The sequence below is a fragment of the Hypanus sabinus genome, chromosome 14, assembly GCF_030144855.1.
Source record: "Hypanus sabinus isolate sHypSab1 chromosome 14, sHypSab1.hap1, whole genome shotgun sequence".
NCBI lineage: Eukaryota > Metazoa > Chordata > Chondrichthyes > Myliobatiformes > Dasyatidae > Hypanus > Hypanus sabinus.
The window spans coordinates 65,479,825-65,500,081 of record NC_082719.1 but is presented as its reverse complement, the minus strand read 5'-3'; the positions used below and the strand labels follow the sequence as shown (position 1 = coordinate 65,500,081).

The window sequence follows — 20,257 nt, the reverse complement described above, 5'->3', positions numbered from 1 at the left end:
CATTTGCCAGCAAGATAGTATTGGGAATGTAAAACCCCGTTTCCTTAAATGCACTTGTAACCCCACTCTGCACCCATGTTTCCTGCATGCTATCCTATGTGGGCACTTCCGACCGCAAACTGTTGTTTCCGACCGTTTTAAGCAGCGATAGTTTGTTTAAATGCATTAAGACATCTTCGTTGACAGTACTGACCTTGGAAGCAGTTGTGCTTTTTAGCCGTTATCAGGCTGAAACAAGAATATTTAATCACATCCATTGAGAGTACCGCTGTTACTTGAGTCGCAACTAGGCACTCTAGACCATTTCCTTTTTATTCAAAGAACTGATACATCACTGAATATCTTGTATCTGATAACAGATTTACGAGTACAGGCTTGGCGGTGTAACACTGGTGCAGTTTATCGCATTAAATGGATTGATTGTGGGTTACTGCATCTTTTACTGAGATAATGGAAAGATTGGGCATTAATGAGTGAATTTTGCTCAAAAACTGACTAAAGATTCAAAATGGATGTGTTTAAGTAAAAGAAATCCAGGCATTTGAAGTAAACTGCAGGAAAATGTCAGTAGCTTTATTGTTCTTTGAAACAACGAGTGGATTAAGTGTTGCATTTTGCTCTTTTAGGATTTCCTGTGGCCTTAATTCAACACCAATTATCTGTTTCGTTAGTTCTGCCAACAGGAAGGCTAGCTCTGTGATCATCAAGCGTTATATAAATACTTCCTCCACAACTGAAATCTGTAAGAATATCTGTAATTAAGTGACTTGGTATTTTCGGTTTAAGTGGTCAGTTGAAAAATTCCTTAAATTTTAGAAACACCCACCATTCATCTAATTACCTTAAAAATGTTTGCTTTGCAATAGCCAAGCCCTGAGAACCAGTTTGCTTTTATTTATCCAGAAGAGATGAAGAATAAAAGGCACACAAATGCCCTACTCCCACCTGGCAGAAGATGCGTGTATCACCGTAGCTGCCAGTAAATACATCCTGATGGTCTCAAGAACTCATGGGTGTATACGTGTTGTCTATAAGTCAGGTATTTGCAAGCTGGGCAGGACCTGTAAAAGAGCTAAACATCTGAGAAGGTTCTCCAAACGAGTCATACAGACTGAGCTTAAAAACAAATGACAACAGTGGTCCAGTGGCACACCATATACACACGCCATAGGCCTCCAAATGAAAAATATGGCATGAGAGAGAGGGATAGATACATGCTGTAGGTAAATCACAAACAACAGAAGCAAGGCAAGATAACAGCAGCAATTTCAACTTCCCCAGTATTAACTTGGACTGTATGCTTGGACAAGCATACAGAGTACAAGAGCAGGGAGCTTATAAGGCTATATACAAAACACTGAGCCAAGCTGAAGTACAGTCTGCATTTCTAATCAGCACCCACGGGAAGGATATACATGATTGCATTCACAGGTATTTACCTGGATTCTGTCTGCAATGAAACATTATAGCTATGGAGAGACACTGGGTAAATTAGAATCCAAAAGGTGGAAGGTAGATTTTGGCCAGATTAGTAAAGTTATAAAGGGCACAGATGGGGTAGATAAAACTTCTCATGGGAATCTGTAAAAGGACATAGACTTCAATGTAGGAAATTTATAGGGTGATCGGAGGAACATTTTTGTCCCCACCTTGAGGGCAGTTGAAATCTGATTGCAATGCTTGAGCGTCTGGTAAAGGAAGGCTCACTTACCACATTGCCTAGCATTTGGCCCATGGCCTTCTGCAGTATACTTCAAGTGTTCATCTAAATAACCATTTAGAATGAACACTTCAGACGTGGCCAAAACGCTTCAACATTAAGAAATGGAGCATGTGTAGATACTTTTAATGACCATCACAGACACTGTAGGCAGAAGGCTGTTTCCACATTGTACAAGTACGACTACTTAAATCTACCCATAAATGTCCATGTAATGGCTGGATTAGTGTGTTTTTCCATTAGTAGATTGGAAATATAAAACATTCACGGTTGACAAACGTTACACTTTTTCCCCGCACTGGTTGCTGACATCAAATGGTGCATGCATGAAAACTCAAAGCTTATGAGTTTAGTGAAGGTTGAATCAATGCAAAATGATTAGACAAAACACCATCACATTTTTAAAGTTATTTTTTGGATGTACATTAAGACATGGAAGTATTACCATTCATAAAATTACAATAATTCATTCACAAGAAACACTTGTCAAATTTGGAATACAACATGGTTCTCATGTGCCAAGAATAAATCTGAGAAACTTCAAGGTGCAACTTTCTGGACCCATCATTGTTTTACCTCAGAATATTTACATCTGCATTAGACATTCCATCAATTATGGTTTCATATTTGAAAACAATTTTTTAAATCTGCTTTTGACTTTAGAACATGTTGATAAAAATAGTCGAGTAAAATTCAAACGTCCTTAGAATGCTAATGATTTCCCTCTTACTGTCTAGTTCATGCAAATTTCAGTCATTGCATTGTGAATATCCAGCTCTCATTGTGATACCATACTCTTCCATTAAAACAGAACTCTGTCAAGCTCTTTGGTTGTTAGTTTCACATTTAGCTACTGTGAAAACTCTTAAAAAAAATGTACATTCAATATTATACTTCGGACTTAAGTTCACTATAATAACATCCATTAAAGTATTGACAATTTGTGACATGCTTTTTAAAAATGTTAGCAACACATGGTGCTGAAGAAAACATTTTCCAGTGTAGAAATATTTTTTGACTACCACTGTAATACTTACCCAAATTATGAACAGAATCCACACGATTTAACCTCTTGTAGAAGCAGTAAAACTAGTTAAGTACTAGAAGGTGAAACTAATATCCCTTCATTATGTGATTTCACTACAAACACACTAAAAAGCACCTTTAAAATAGCCTGTTGGCAAGATGAGTCTAGAAACAAGCAAAGTTAGAAATTTCAACTTGCCATCAATATCACTAAACACTATCCCTGGCCTTTCACAAAAAAGGTTAACTGATCATTTTCTTCTCCCTCCAGCTGATGAGGTGTAGAGATAGTGGTGTGGGAAGAATATTTTAAAAAGCATTTCTTTGTAGGGAAAGAATTACATTCAACTAAGACAGTACGAAGCTGGTTGAGGACTATATTCCCAAAAATAACTTCTAAAAGGGTGCTCTCCAGGTGCTTAAATGTTATTTTTAAAATCAAAAGGCGCAAGAACAGATTATTTTAAAAAATCAGAAAGCTTACACAAGAGTATTTTTGCTCTTTTCCTTGCACATTTTTTGTAAGTTGCCCAAGAATTTGAAAAGCTCATTTTAATCTCAAAAATCTAGAAAAAAATCCAAACCAATAGTTACAATATTCATTCCTGGCTTAGTGAATAATTAAACTGAAAGTTAATAACTTAATCATTTTACTATTGTTTACCAACTTGAATTCATGTCCTTTTTTTTAAAAAAAATTAAATTTGGAAACCAGCAAGGGATTTATCTTTCAGCTTCTGTTAATCTGTCTCAGCCAAAGATGCACAATTACAGAAATCTGGCCTTCCAATGCCTTTCATCCTTCTGTGACTACAAGGATACTGTAAAATAAGTTACATTGTGGTTACACAGTGGTAGGAAACACAAAACGAGTTGTTCATCACTGCGGCTAAAATGAATCTGCCTGGACTTTAAAAAAAAATTAATCTACCACTGTTCTGTTTCTGGACAAATGTGCAATTCAACAACCCACAAGATTCATTTGCATCATTTAACACAATCAGGTAGGATGAAGGAAGCACACAAGTATTACAAGCTGGATATCTACAACACAAATCCATGCCTAACATAACAAAACAGCTAGCTAGTAAGAGGATATGTATTCTGAAGAGGTTTGATTTATTTTACAAATTTTGCAGCTACATGGTAGCATGCATTCAGATGGATCAACTTTGATAATCACAAAAAGAGATGCAAATTATCCATTTTTCCTTTTAAAAGCATATTTCTTTCTACATTGTCATAAGTGTTCAATTTAAGCCAAGTACAAGGTAATTTCATGCTAGTTAATGGTTTTACTTCTCTTTATTCAATTTGTTCATTGTGTTCTTTGGCAATCTTTGACCCCGTGTATATGCGTAGTACCAGAAGTTCAGAAATAATATCATGAAACTAACTCCATATAGCCATATTATATAGAGAAAGACTGGATATTGGTACTGACAATTTTTCAAGAAGAAGAACTGCCCGATATGAACTGTAATGACCACAAACTGGATCTGAAAGTAGAAGAAAAACAAGTCAGTTTTAGTTGGCTTATATTTCAGTTAACTGGTCCTAAAATGTTAATTCCATTAAATAAAACTTTAGAACTAAGGATGGCTCCAAGGCAACATTTGAATCTGCAAGTTTAATGATTGTCCACTTTTAAAAAATAGAACCAAGCTATATATTGAGATTTTAAAAAATAACCAGAGAGTCTGGCATTGTTCTCCCAGGAGCAGAAGAGGCTGAATGGTAAACTTACAGGTGATTTGTATTATCCTGATGGGCATATGCAAGGAGGTCAATTCCCAGGGTGGAGGAGTCTAATGTTAGAGGAGATAGATTAAAGGCAGGATGGAAAAGATTAAGGGGAGCAGAAGGTGGTACCTATATCAAGCCTGCCAAAGGAAATAGAAGCAGGTGCAATTACAACATTTAAAGACATATGGCCAGCTTTATGAGTAGGAAAGGCCCAGACCAGCTCAGGGAGGCACCTTGGTCAGCATGGACAAACTGAGCAGAAGGGCCCATTTCCATGGTAACAATGACGTCTGCATAGATGTGCAGTAAGGTTGGTCATCACAGAGAAAGGCAATGCTATAGCGGTGTGCTATACGCAGCGCTGAAATAACGACACGGAGTCGGTAAACTGCAGTTAAAAAATATTTTATTCGAACTTCGCGGCCTCGCTTTAAAGCCTCCCTGATCCCGCCCTCCCCGGGCGCGGATGCTGTAGGGGGCACATATTCACAGTCCTGTCCCGCGCGCGGATGCTGTAGGGGGCACGTCGTATTCACAGTCCCGCGCAGGCTTTTCCCTTTGTTGGTGAAGCAGACCCGGCGCCCTTTTGGGACTGGCCTTTATGCCGACGCGCTGGCTATTTGCGAGCCAGTTTGAGTGTGCTAGGAAGTGGGTCGCCACATAACCCCCTCCCCAGAACCGGCGATACACCCCCCAATGTCCACAGTCTGGGCCTGACCCTGTTTGGGAGGTCATCCTCTGCGCCGCGGTGCCGGGAACTCGACTGGTTGCGCCACGTCCACATGGGCCTGTTTGAGTCAGTCCACCGTGAAAATCTCCTCTTTCCCCAACGTCCAGCACAAACGTGGACCCATTGTTCCTGATCACCGTAAACGGCCCCTCATAGGGCCGCTGAAGCGGTGGCCGATGCCCGCCCCTTTGTACAAACACAAACTTACAGCTCTGCAGGTTCTGCCCATGCTGCGAAGTGGGTATGGGGGCCAGGTCACCGAGCCTCTCGCGTAGTCTGCCCAGGACTGCTGCGGGTTCTTCCTCTTGCCCCGTGGGGCTGGTATGAACTCCCCGGGGACGACCAGGGGTGCGCCTTACACCAACTCGGCCAACGAGGTGTGCAGATCGTCTTTGGGCACCGTGTGGATGCCGAGTAGGATACAGGGAAGCTCGTCCGCCCAGTTAGCTCCTCGCAGGCGGGCCATGAGAGCAGACTTTAGGTGACAGTGGAAATGCTCCACCAGGCCGTTTGATTGTGGGTGGTAGGCAGTGGTGTGGTGCAGCTGTGTCCCCAAAAGGCTGGCCATAGCAGACCACAGGCTGGAGGTGAACTGGGTGCCTCTGTCGGAGGTAATGTGGGCCAGTACACCAAAGCGGGACACCCAGGTGGTGATCAGTGCCCAGGCGCAAGATTCAGAGGTGTTGTCGATGAGCGGGATTGCCTCTGGCCATCTGGTGAACCGGTCCACGATAGTGAGGAGGTGCCACGCTCCACGCGACACTGGCAGGGGGCCCACAATATCCACATGAATGTGGATGAAATGCCGGTGGGTGGGGTGGAACTGCTGCGGCAGAGCTTTGGTGTGCCGTTGCAACTTGGCTGTCTGGCAGTGCACGCACGTTTTGGCCCGTTCACTGACCTGCTTGCAGAGCCCATGCCAAACGAACCTGCTGGAGACCATCCGGACAGTTGTCCTGATGGAGGAGTGCGCAAAGTTATGAATGGAGTCGAAAACACGTCGCCACCAGTTTGCCAGGGCAACAGGACGGGGTTGGCTGGTGGTGACGTCACAGAGTAGGGTCCTCTCACCTGGGCCTATGGGGAGGTCCTGGAGCTGCAAACCGGAGACTACGGTTCTGTAACTAGGGATCTCCCTGTCTGTCTGCTGCGCCTCTGCCAGCGCCTCAAAGTCTACCCCTTGGGAAAGGGCATGAACATTGGGGCAAGAGAGCGCGTCCACCACAACATTGTCCTTACCCGAGGCGTGCCGGACATCCGTCGTGTATTCAGAGATGTAGGACAGATGGCGCTGCTGGCGGGACGACCAGGGGTCGGACACCTTCGTGAACGTAAAGGTAAACGGCTTGCAGTCCATGAACGCGGTGAAGGGCCTACCTTCTAAGAAGTACCTGAAATGCCGGATTGCCAGGTATAGCACCAACAGTTCCCAGTCGAAAGCACTGTATTTGAGCTCGGGTGGCCGCAAGTGTTTGCTGAAAAACACCAGGGGTTGCCAGCGACCCGCGATGAGTTGCTCCAGTACCCCACCGACTGCTGTGTTAGATGCGTCCACTGTGAGTGGTAGGGACGTCCATTCTGGGGTGCACTAGCATCGCGGCGTTTGCCAAGGCTTCTTTCGTTGTAATGAAAGCGGCGGCAGACTCCTCGTCCCAGGTAATGTCCTTGCCCGGACCTGACATCAGGGCAAACAGGGGGCGCATGATTTGGGCAGCTGAACGGAGGAAGCGGTGGTAGAAATTTACCATACCCACGTATTCCTGAAGGTCTTTGATTGTGGTGGGTCAGGGAAAATGGCGGACCGCGTCTACCTTAGCAGGCAGAGGGGTTGCCCCGTCTTTAGTAATCCTGTGGCCCAGGAAGTCGATGGTGTTGAGCCCGAACTGTCATTTGGCCGGGTTGATTGTTAGACTGTATTCACTCAGTCGGGCGTAGAGTTGACAGAGGTGGGACAGATGCTCCTGACGACTACTGCTGGCTATGAGGATGTCATCCAAATAGATGAAAGCAAAGTCCAGGTTGCGTCCCACTGCGTCCATTAACCGCTGGAACGTCTGTGCGGCATTCTTTAGGGTGAACAGCATGCAGAGGAACTCGAAAAGGCCAAAAGGAGTGATGAGTGACGTTTTGGGGATGTCGTCCGGATACATCGGGATTTGATGGTATCCCCGGATGAGGTCTATCTTGGAGAAGATCTGTGCGCCGTGCAGGTTTGCTGCAAAATCCTGAATGTACGGCACAGGGTAGCGGTCCAGTGTTGTAGCCTCGTTCAGTCTGTGGTAGTCGCCGCATGGTCTCCAGCCCCCTGTCGCTTTGGGCACCATGCGCAGGGGGGAGGCCCATGGGCTGTCGGACCGCCAGATGATCCCCAATTCCTCCATCCTCTTGAATTCCTCCTTCGCCAGTCGGAGCTTGTCCAGAAGCCTTCGAGCACGGGCGTGGAGAGATGGTCCCTGGGTCGGGTTGTGGTGCTGTACACCGTGTCAGAGCATGGCTGCCGTGAACTGCGGTGCCAGAACCGATGGGAAATCCGCCAGGACCCTGGTGAAGTCGTTGTTGGACAGCGTGATGGAGTCGAGGTGAGGGGCTGGCAACTGGGCTGCACCCAGGGAGAACGTCTGAAAGGTCTCGGCGTGAACCAGTCTCTGCCCCGGCACGTCGACCAGCAGGCTGTGAGACCACAAAAAATCCGCACCCAGTAGCGGTTGGGCTACGGCGGCCAGTGTGAAGTCCCACATGAACCGGCTGGAGCCGAACTGTAGCTGCACCTGATGGGTGCCATAGTCCTCACTGTGCTGCTGTTCACGGCCCTCAGGGTGGGACCCGGTGCCCTGTTGCGGGTGTCGTAACTCGGAGGTAAGACGCTGATCTCGGCACCGGTGTCGACCAAAAAACGGCATCCCGACCTCTCGTCCCACACATACAGGAGGCTATCCCGATGGCCAGCCACTGTAGCCATCAGCAGCGGCTGGCCCTGGTGTTTCCCAGGAACTTGCAGGGCGGGCGACAGCACCCCACCGCTGGTGGTAGAAGCACCATAGTTCATTGGGCTCCTCACCCCTGCCTCTGGGGTTAGTGGGCTCTGTGGCCGGGTCTGGACTAGTTTGCTGCTGGGAGTGTGGCCGGGTGATCTGTGTGATGGACGCCCCACTCACCTTCTTCGCGTTCCACAGTAAGTCCGCTCGGGCTGCCACATTCCGGGGGTCTCTGAAATCCGCGTCGGACAGCAGCAGGCGTATGTCCTCGGGCAGCTGCTCCGGGAATGCCTGCTCAAACATGAGGCAGGGCTTGTGTCCTCCGGCCAGAGACAACTTCTCATTATTAAAGCTGATGGAGGTCTGTCTCCCAAGCCATCCAGGTGCAGTAAACGGGCAGCCCACTTGCGCCGTGAGAGTCCGAAAGTCCTTATGAGCAGGGCTTTGAATTCCGTGTATTTGCCGTCCGCTGGGGGAGACTGTATGAACTCCTTAACCTAGGCCGTTGTTTCCCGGCCGAGGGAGCTCACTACATAGTAGTAACGAGTGTCCTCTGAGCTTATCTGCCGAACGTAGAATTGGGCTTCTGCTTGCTGGAACCATAGGTGCGGTCAAAGCGTCCAGAAGCTTGACAGTTTCAACAAAACCGCATGAACAGACGCAGCGTCATTCATTTCCGGTCCAAATATCGTTTGGGCCATCGGGGTCACCAATTGTAGCGGTGTGCTACACACAGCGCTGAAATAACGACACGGAGTCGGTAAACTGCAGTTAAAAAAGATTTTATTCGAACTTCGCGGCCTTGCTTTAAAGCCTCCTTGATCCCGCCCTCCCCGGGCGCGGATGCTGTAGGGGGCACGTATTCACAGTCCTGTCCCGCGCATGGATGCTGTAGGGGGCACGTATTCACAGTCCCGCGCGGGCTTTTCCCTTTGTTGGTGAAGCAGACCCAGCACCCTTTCGGGACTGGCCTTTATGCCAGCGCGCTGGCTATTTGTGAGCCGGTTTGAGTGCACTAGGAAGTGGGTTTCCACAATGCCTTCTTTCCTTGTCACTTTATCAGCAAGTCTTACACATGATCAGAACCAAAAATCAGACTTTCAAAAGAAAACAATTCCAACTTGTCAATCAAAGCGAAGGATCAGACTGAACAGTGACACCTCACCAAATGTTAATTTTGACTGCTCTCAAGGCCTCCATCAAAATTCTGTTTCTGGCAGCGGGAAGAGAAGGTGAGAAGATGGTTTGGGAAAGAAGGTATTGGGGGGAAAAAAAAAAGTAGGATCTTCCCCTACCCCCCCCCCAAATAATTTGGCAATATATTCTGCTGGAGCAGAGAACTGAGCAATTTTTCCATTTGTCATGCAGTTGCCTGCCTGTTGTAACAGTGGAAAGGCAATTTACTGGTCCTAGTGTTAAACAATTGCACTGGTCCAGATTATCAAGTGACAAATGGACTTTAGGGGAAAGTGAAGACCCAATATGCATATACTAATAATAAACAAGACATGCTTACTAATATTTTATTCCAATTAATCCAAAGTATTTCAGGTCAACATTTTGGAATAAAACTGAAGGTGGAACAGCGGATATGGATCTTAGTAGAAGCTTTTACACATCGGCTCATGGTAGGCTGAACCAATCAGATGGTAGGCTCAATCAACAAGTCATGAGACATGGGATTCATGGAAAATTGACTGCAAGGATTTGGAACTGGCTTGCCCACAGAAAGTAGAGGAGATAGTAGATACAATGTACTCTTCCTAGTGGCACTCTGCAGGGATCTGTTGTGGGGTACTTGCTCTTAGTGATCTTAATAAATTACTTGGATGAGAAAGTGGATGGGTAGGTTAGTAAATTTGCAGATGACATGAAGGTTGGTGGTGTTGTGAATTGAGTGGTTAAGGTGGCAACTGGCATGTTGGCCTTCAAGTTCAAGAGCTGCAAGGTTATGGTGTAGCTCTGTAAAACTCTGGACAGACCACACAATGTAATGCATTCAGTTCTGGTTATCTTATTATAAGGAGGATGTGGAAACTTTTGAGATGGTTCAGTAAAAATTTGCCAGAATGCTGTTTTGATTAGAGAACATGTCCCCAGTCAGCTCGGGCTTCCTTTAGAATGACAAAGGAGGAGAGACATCTTGACATGAGGTGTAAAGATTAAAAACGGAACAAAGGGTGGAGAACTAGCAATAGAAATATCAGAGGACAACCATTTAAGGTGAGAGGAAGAAAGTTTAGGAGAGATGTCAGACGAAGTTTTATTTTAAAGCAGAGTGGCGGGTTCCTGGAATGCACTGCCAAGGGTAGGGGTACAATAGGATCATTTTAACAATTTTCATATAGGCAGATGCATGCTAGAGAAATGGAGAGTTTTGGCTACGCAAGAGGGAAGATTTAGATTGTACAGGATATCGACACAAAATGTTTAAGTGGAACCTGAGGGGAAACCTCTTCACTTAAATGGTGGCAAGCATGGAACAAGCTGCCAACACGTGGGTTCAACTGCACCGCTTAAAAGTTTCAATAAATGCATGGATGAGAGGGGTGTCGTATATAGTCTTGGCACAGATCAGTGGGACTAGGCAAAATAGTGGTTTGGCATGGATGAGATGGGCTGCATGGCCTGTTTGTGCTGTAGTGCTCTATGGGTTTAAGCATCATGAACCAAGAGCCTATGCCATGCTTCAGAAAGGTCACGTTTTCTATGCAGATTTATGCATTTCAAATTAAAGTTCCATTCAGGTTTATACACCTTTGGTTGTTTTATACATTGTTAGCATAATACTTTAATAAAATTAAGAACCAGATATTGTATAATGAATTAAACCATCCGATAGCAAATATTACTGCCAAAGGTAAACAGGATGAAAGACACAAGTCGAGTAAGTTGCAGTAACAAAAACACTATTCCAAAGCAATAAAAAAAAATCTATTACCCATTTTAAAAAATGTTCCATCCCACTAATGCCCTAAAACATAATTAACTCCAAATCCTTTCTGGATGCAATAGTCAATAAATACAATATTTTCAGTGTCATTCAAGACCAAAAATTAACTTACCAATTGAATTGCAGTCATGTACTTCTTCCACCATAAATACTTCTGGTAACTTTGTCCCAGTGCAGATAAACCATAATATGAATACATGAAAATATGCACTATGCAATTTACAAGAGCATGAAATGTTCCTAGACCACCTGTAGTAAGGAGTTGGGCAAGCAGAAAGAGATAGTTTTAGAAATTGAAATGGTTCTGTATGCATACACCAAGCTCAAGCAAGATTAAACAAATCCAAACCAGCAGTATAATAACTTTAAAAATGCAGAATCTGTCATTTCATCTTTTGCCAAATCATACAAAAAGCTGAGTTTGTTCTCTTCATTTACCCAATCCACTTCACAATGTAGATCCAATCTATTCCTCAAGCATTACTGAATTCATAGCCTTCATGAACTTAATTACATAAAGGAGGCTTGCGCCATCTAACGGCATCATGCATAATTAAACTTTCCTACAGAGGATCTGTCTACCATAAAGATGGCAAATTTTGCTATTAACTGCAAATAGCTTGTGTAGCAAGATGAGCTCTAAAAATACAATTAAATCTAAAATAAGTTGGGAGCTAAATTTGTGGCAATTAATTTGAATATGCTGGCAATAACAAACCCTTGCACTCAAAACTTTGCCGAGAATAGAACTCAGTCCTGAATGCTTTCTGACAGATGAAAAGACTTAAATGTAGCAAATTCATGCTTCACTACATATTTTAGTGCCACCTTACAGCAGAGCTTCTGATAAATATGAATGTCATTTAGTTACACAAGCAATTTCTGGATATTTGTCTGATTCAAACCAATATAACTGCCTTCACCTTTAATTCTACTGCAAATTCTACCATGTGTCCTGTCATGTAAAGTATACAGTAATAAATTCAAGTTAACAATTTTAAGCCATTACAAGGGAAGATGGTTACAAGGGAAATGTAGCAGAACGGGGAAGGTGGTGTATTGAACTAGCAGTAGTTTTTTTGTAAAGTTTTTGTTTGCAGGATGAAAATACACCCCATGAGGCATTTGGTTACAGGGGAGGCACTTGTAAAAGGACTTGAAGGGGCACGATGGTAGCGTAGCAGTGAGTACAAATGGTTTACAATGCCAATGATCGGTGTTCAATCTCCACCTCTGTCTGTAAGGAGTTTGTACTTTCTCTGTGATTCCATGGGTTTACTCTAGGTGCAAGATGCATAGGTTAGGGTCAGCAAGTTTTGGGCATGCTATGTTGGCAATGGAAGCAGGAATCTTCTGCGGGCTGCCCCCAGCACATTCTTGCACAATATTGGTCAATGATGCAAAACACTGTACATTTTGATGTACATATGACAAATAAAGTCATCTTTACTTTAAAGTTTGTGCTCAAAAGTTGCAGGACTGCAAAACACAAATCTGTCTGGAATACAGACACAGCTGGTTAATAGTCAGTTCAGGTTTGAAAACAGCCAACAAAATCTAAGGACCTACAAGTTCTAGACAAAACTCAGCTAGGACTATATGATTTGGATTTGCCAATAGCCATTGTAGAAAGATACAATAACTTGAAACAGTAATAAGTAATCCAGCTCCTCATTTCTGCTCTGCCATTTCATATCATGATTGAATTTTGCCTCAGCACTACTTTCCTGCCCTAATTCAAGATCACCAATTCTGAAAATACTAAAATCAGTATCCTCAAACAGCGGTTAAACTTCCAAACCTTCATGAAGTTATGCCTGTTCAATAAACACAAGAAAATCTGCATATGCTGGAAATTCAAGCAACACACACAAAATGCTGATGGAACACAGCAGGCCAGGCAGCATCTATAGGGAGAAGCGCTGTCGACATTTCAGGCCAAGACCTGACAAAGGCCCGAAGCGTCGCCAGCACTTCTCCCTACAGATGCTGCCTGGCCTGCTGTGTTCCACCAGCATTTTGTGCCTGTTTAATAAATCTGTGATATGTCACATCCATGCTGCATCCACTATGCAGTCATGTAACAAGTGTCTAGTCCTTTTTAAAAAAGGACATGTGAATGTACCCATGAATCAGCTTTACATTATTTGGTCCTCAGAGGAGAAAACCAGTACGAATATTAAATGTCATAACAAAGTACAGCACAGAAACAGGCCCTTCAACCCATCTAGTCTGTGCTAAACCATTGAAACAATCTACTCCCAATGTGCACTGGGACCATACCCCTACCATTCATGTACCTATCCAAATGTCTTAAACATTGAAATCAAGCTCACATGCACCGGCAGCTCTTTCACTACTCTCACCACCTTCTCAGTGAAGTTGCCCCTCATATTCCCCTTAAACATTTCACCATTCACCCTTACCCCATGATCTTTGGCTGTAGTCTCAGCAAACCTCAATGGAAAAAGCCTGCTTCAATTTACTCCATCTATACCTGTCATAATTTTGTTCACCTTTACGCAATCTCCCCTCATTCTTCTATGTTCTTGGGAATAAATCTCTAACCTATTCAATTTTTCCAAACAACTCAGGTCCTGAAGTCCTGACAACATCCTTGTAAATTTTCTCTGTACTCTTTCATCCTTATTGACATCTTTCCTGTAGTTATGTGACCAAAACTGAACACAATACTCCAAACTAGGCTTCACCAACATCTCAGACAACTTCAACATCACATCCTGTACTCAATATATTGATTCATGAAGACCAATGTGCCAAAAGCTTTCTTTATGACCTTATCTGTGAAGCCATCTTCAATGAATTATGTATCTGTATGCCCAGATCCCTTTTGTCTGACCACACTCCCCAGTGCCTTACAATTCACTGTTTAAGACTTACCCTAGTTGGTCCTACCAAAATGGAAAACCTCACAATTATCCGCATTAAAATCTAATCTACCATTTTCAGCCCATTGTTCCTGCTGATGCAGAGATCCCTCTCCAAGCTATGATAGCCTTCTTTACTGCCTACTACACCCCCAATCTTGGTGTCATCAGCAAATCTGCTGATCCAGTTAACTACATTATCATGCAGATTGATGATATAGATGACAAAAAACAACGCACCCAGCACCGTTCTCTGTGACACTCCAATGGTCACAGGCCTCCAGTCAGAGAAGCAGCCATCTACTACCACTCCCTGGCTTGACCCACAACCTCATTTCTAATCCAATTTTCTACTTCATCTTGAATGTCGAGCGACTCAACCTTGTTGACCAAGTTCCCATGTGGGACTTTACTGAAGATCATATTTGGTAAAATAATGCTTTGAGGTTTGCAAAGTACAGAATTCACTCCACAAATCAGGTATACTCAGTGGCCACTTCGTTGGGTGCAAGAGTGGAACCCAGTGTGGCATTCTACCTCCATCATCCATCCACTTCAATGTTCAGTGTGTTGTGTATCTCTCCAAGTGCTCACCACTGTCGTTGAGTTACTGTCACCTTCCTGTCAGCTTGAACCAGTCTGGCCATTCTCCTGTCCTTTCTCACTAACAAGGCATTTTCATCCACAGAACTGCCTCTCCAGATTGTGTTTTTTTTTGCACCATTAGAGCTGTTGTGTGAAAATTCCAGAAGATCAGCATTGTCTGAGATACTCAAACCACCCCATATGGCACCAATGATCATTCCACAGACAAAGTCACTTAGATCACATTTCTTCCCCATTCTGATGTTTGGTCTGACATTGCCTACGTGCTTTTATACATCAAGTTGCTGCCACATGATTGGCTGATTAGATATTTCCATTAAGATAGAGGTGTACACTCAGTGGCCATTTTGTTAGATACATCTCCATATTACCCAAGTTCATGGTTAAGATGAACCTGCAGAGCATTTTCCTTTATGTTTTGGATCAGGAGTACTTGCATGACTTAAAATTACAATAGGCAGCATTTACTAACAAGATAATGATCAAAAGATTTCACAAACTAATACACAGATTAACAGGTGAAGTAACTAATTTAAAATCTAATCTTTAAGAATTTATCTGCCACTGCTGATTGGTAAACTAAGAAACCCACTCAATAAGAAGTTCAGTTAACTTTACCTGGAGCAAATTTGACTCCAAACCACCAAGTGAAAGACATGATCGTATGGTGGTAGACGTGAAGAAATGTCACTTGACCACTCTTCTTTCGAAGCACAAAGAAAACCTGTATAGGAAAACAGGATAAATGCCTTCATGATTTTCAACCACACAAAACACCCTTTTGCAAGTTTTCAAGACAATTTTCCTTAAACAACTGTTTTGCTCAGGAGTTCAAAGTCAAAATAACAAACTGTTTGATGCTAATCTTCAAATAGAATGAACTGTTTTATAATTAAAATGAAGTGGTTCAAGAAATTATAACGATTACCACTTCCACCATGAAATACATTTAGCTTATAGACGTAGAAAACAGAGTTGCCTTGGAGCCATTTCACCGTTTAGTCTGATTCTCTTTTGCAGAACTACATTCTCATTGTTTTCACCTACTTCTTGATGCCTTGTGTCTCAGTCTCCTTACATCCTTCTATTGCCTAGCAGCTTAGCCTTACAATGCAGTCCTGTTCAAACGTTGCTTTGAATTTCACTCTCGAGTAATTTCAAGTACACTGAACTCCATAAGGTATCTGTCTTTAAAAAGTCTGGGTTCAGATGACACTGACTGGTTTTTGGATCAGTAATCTACTAACTGTTCAAATAAAACACAGCAGCTTATATACTCCCTCAAATTAATTAACTGATCAAGTGTCAAATCTTATATTAAAAAGGCAAAAATTCAGTATTTTTCAGGGATGTATACACCTATAGTTCAATCCACAAGATCCACATAATTAGCATCTGCTCATTTACAGTTAACATTAATTTGAACAAAGATGGACAACCCTGATTGGTTTCTCTTTTAAAATACAAACTAACATCTCAGGATTTCCCATCCCAGGAAACAAAAGGCGAGTTGCTTCCAAAATATTCTACTGCCTCATTTTGAAAATGCAGGTTAGACCCCATCTTGAAAACTAGAAACTTAAAGGATTATTTGATTTCAAGCACAATGTTCAAAACATTTGGGCAGGGACCTGGGATGGAAAGGAATAGACTGATATGAGCCTAATGCAGTCCAATTGGATTAACGTAGACAGATAGCATGGACAATGTGAACTGAAAAGACCCATTTTTGTGCTATGTGTAGACATTACAAGAGCATTTCATTTGGGGAGCAGACCCATGGTACACAAATTGAGGATACCGAAGAACAAGTCATGCAATTCAAGACTAGATCTTCATGTAATATTTAATGGGGATGGGGAATGGTCTCTTCGCCCCACAACGTTCACACAAGCAATCACCTATTTACATAACCTTATATTAACTCCATTTTTGTTTATTCTTCCTGCATTTCCATCCACTCATTTTACAATATATGACTGATCTACACATTAGGGGAAAATTAGTGGTCAATTAACCTACCAACCCACATGGCTTTGGGATATAGGGAGAAGCTGGAGCAGCTGAAGGAAACCATTGCCTTTTCAAGCAGATGGTGCTAACACATACAAATAGCACCCAAGGTCTGGACTGAACACTCATCTCCAGTAAAATGAAATTGAATGACATGGCACAAGATTCAGTGTGATAATGGGCATGCTTAAAAAGCTGTAGTTTTGAAATACATTTGTGTGTTTCTGTTTAAAAATTGTATTTCAATAAATTCTTGAAACCAATATTATGTATTGCTTCATGCCAAAATGCAGTTTGGTTTTATGTAATAAATATTTCTGCAAGATTAATAGCTAAAAATACCCAGTATAAATGTTGGGATTTTAATGTACATTTCTAGCCCCCTCAGTACTTACAGTGTCCAGCAATTCAATTAATTTGGAGATGTAAAAAAGCCAGCAGGTCCAGGCCATCTAAAACAAACATGGTGACACATTAGAACACTTCAATTAAGGTCTTAATTTATATTATTTTAGCAGTTTAATTGGTACTTCTTCAAAATCTATACATTAAAGCACATTTGCTGTTCCCCTGAAGGAACTTTGTGTGCAGTTATGTCCCATTAGTAGGAATAATTGTGGATTCAGAAATGCCTTGGAACTGACTTTAAAATTCCTAACAATTTTAGTCTGTTTCCCCCCATTAAAATGAGCATTTTCCAAATACACAGAGTTCGGAAAGTAATCCTTCAGGTCACTTGGTCATGTCAACCATATCCATTTTAATTCCATATATCAGCACTGAGTTTATAGCTTTCACTGCTTTGGGCGATTCAAATATCATTTCAGAGTAATGGCCTGCACCATTTCAATGTATTCTAGAATTCAACAATTTCTTAAATAATCCTCAGATCTCTTCTAAACCTTTAGATACATAGGCCATTTGGTCCATTGAGTTTGCTCCATCATATCATCATGGCTGATCAATTTTCTCTCCCAGCCCCAATGTCCAGCATTCTCCCTGTATCCCTTCATGCCCTAATCACGAAACCATCAACCTCTGCCTTACGTATACAAAGACTCCTCCTCCACAGTTGCCTATGGTAAAGAACTCCAGATTCACTCTTGCTAAAGGAATTCATCCTCATCTCCATTCTAAAAGGATACCCCCCACCCCACTATTCTGAGGCTGTGTGTGTCCTCTGGTCTTAGACTCTGCCATCATCGGAAACATCTTCTCCACATTCACTCTATCAAGGCCTTTCAACAGGTTTCAATGAGGTCACCCCTCATTCTTACGAAATCTAGTGAATATAGGCTCATAGCCATTAAACACTCTTCACATGACTAGCTTTTCAATCTCAATAACTTTTTTAAACCCTCTCCAGTGTCAGAACATCCTTTCTTTGATAAGGGGCCCCCAATTTGATCTCTATATACTCCATGTGAGGCTTCACTGGTGCTTTCTAAAACCTCAACATTAAATCCTTGCTTTTATATTCTAGTCCTCTCAGAATGAATGTTAACATTGTATTTGCCTTCCTCACCACAGACTCAACCTGCAAATTAACCTTCAGGGAATCCAGCACAGGGACTCCCAAGACCCTTTGCACCTCAGATTTTTGTATTTTAGAAAACATACTATACTTTTATTTCTTCTACCAAAATTCACGATCATACATTTCACAATACTGTATTCCATCTGCCATTTCTCCTAACCTGTTCAAGTACTTCAGTAGCCTCTGATTCCTCAAAACTAGCTGCCCCACCACCTATTTTTACATCTTCCAAAGTCGGTGACACAATCTTAAAAGTAGCAGTTCTAACACGGACCCCTGTGGAACACTTAATCACTGGCAGCCAACCAGAAAAGGCTCCCTTTATTCCCACTCTTTGCCTTCTGCGAATCAGCCACTTCTTTATCCAAGCTAGAATCTTTCCTGTAAAAAAGGCCTTGTCAAAGGCCTTTTGAAAACCCAAATACACAACATCCACTGCTTCTCCTTTCTCTAACCTGCTTGTTAATTCCTCAAAGAATTCTAACAGACTTATCAAGCAAGATTTTCTCTTGAGGAAACCATGTTGACTATGGCCTATTTTATCACATGCTTCTAAGTACCCCAAAACCATAACCTTAATTAACTCCAATATCTTCCCAACTAGCGGTCAGATTAACTGGCCTATAGTTTCCTTTCTTCTGCCTCTCTCCCTTCTGGTAGGGTGAAAGTGACATTTGCAATTTTCAATTCCTCCAGAACAACCCCAGAATCAATTGATTCTTGAAATATCTTCACTAATGCTTCTACAATCTCTTCAACCATCTCTTTCAGAACCCTGGTGTATATTCCATCTGGTCCAAGTGAGTCACCTACCTTCAGACCAATTTCCCCAAGCACCTTCACCCCAGTAATAGCAACTGCACTCACTTCTGCCCCGGCACTCTTGAATCTCTGGCGTACTGTTAGTGTCTTCCTCAGCGAAGGCTGATATAAGGTACTTATTCAGTTCATCTGCCATTTCATTGTCCCCCATTGCTACCTCTCCAGTATAACTTTTCTTTCAAACAGTCCAACTCTTAACTTTTTTTAAAAAACTATGTATCTGAAGAAACTTTTGGTATCCTGTTTAATATTATTGACTAGCTTACATTTGTACTCTGTATTTACCTTCTTAATGACTTTAGTTCCCTTCTGTCAGTTTTTAAAAGCTTCCTAACCCTCTAACTTCCCACTATTTTATGCACTATTATATGTCCTCTTTGGCTTTTATGTTGGCTTTGACTTCTCATCAGCCAAGGTTGTGCTATCCTGCCTTTAGAATACCTATTTGGGATGTATATATAAATTGCTTAAAGAAATTCCAGCCATTGCTGCTCTGCCAACATCTGTGCTAATGTTGCCTTATAGTTAATTTTGCCAGCTCCGTCCTCTCATGTCTCTGTATTTCGTAATACTGATACATCTGACGTTAGATTCTTCTTCTCAAATTGCAGGGTGAATTTGATCATATTCTGATTGCTTTCCCCAGGGGTTCCTCTACCTTCATGTCTCTCTAATCAATTCCACTTCATTGCACAATGCCCAGTGCAGAATAGCTGATTCCCAATTGGGCTCAACCATGAGCTGTGCCAAAAAGCCATCGCATAGGCACTCTTGAAATTCCCCCTCCTGGAATCCAGCACCAACCTGATTTTCCCCAATCCACCTGCATATTGAAATCCTCCACGACTATAGTACCTTTGCCCTTCTGGCATGCATTTTCCATCTCCAGTTGTCATTTGTGCACTAAATTCTTACTGTTTGGGGGTATGTACACAACTCCCATCGGGTAGTTTTTAAAACTCCTGCAGTTCCTTAGCTCTATCCACAATGATTCAACACCTTCTGACTCTATGTCACCCCTTCCTAATGATGATTTAATTTTTTTAAACCCAGTGGAACATCACTCCCTCTGCTCATCCTTTCAATATAACGTGCATCCTCAGACATTAAGCAACATCATGCCTCCCGATCTGTAACCGTGCTACAAGTCACCTATCAAATTCTGTATACTGCATGCATTCAAATACAACACCCTCAGTCCTGTATTCACCCTTTTCAATTTTGTCCTCCTTTTACATTGC

The 20,257-nt window shown here is 42.6% G+C and overlaps 1 protein-coding gene across 4 annotated transcripts in view; it reads right to left on the bottom strand.

Annotated features, from left to right (window-relative positions):
- Window positions 1–2,122: 2,122 nt before the first annotated feature.
- elovl7a (ELOVL fatty acid elongase 7a) overlaps window positions 2,123–20,257 on the bottom strand; it is a 70,819-nt gene continuing 52,684 nt past the window's right edge. For all 4 annotated transcript variants that reach the window (XM_059989350.1, XM_059989347.1, XM_059989348.1 and 1 more), the window contains 4 exons: window positions 17,053–17,109; window positions 15,263–15,368; window positions 11,263–11,399; window positions 2,123–4,245 (listed from right to left, as the gene is read on the bottom strand). In XM_059989350.1, the coding sequence (XP_059845333.1) occupies window positions 4,042–4,245; window positions 11,263–11,399; window positions 15,263–15,368; window positions 17,053–17,109 (504 nt within the window). In that variant the 3' untranslated portion in view covers window positions 2,123–4,041. The remainder of the gene's footprint in view (window positions 4,246–11,262; window positions 11,400–15,262; window positions 15,369–17,052; window positions 17,110–20,257) is intronic.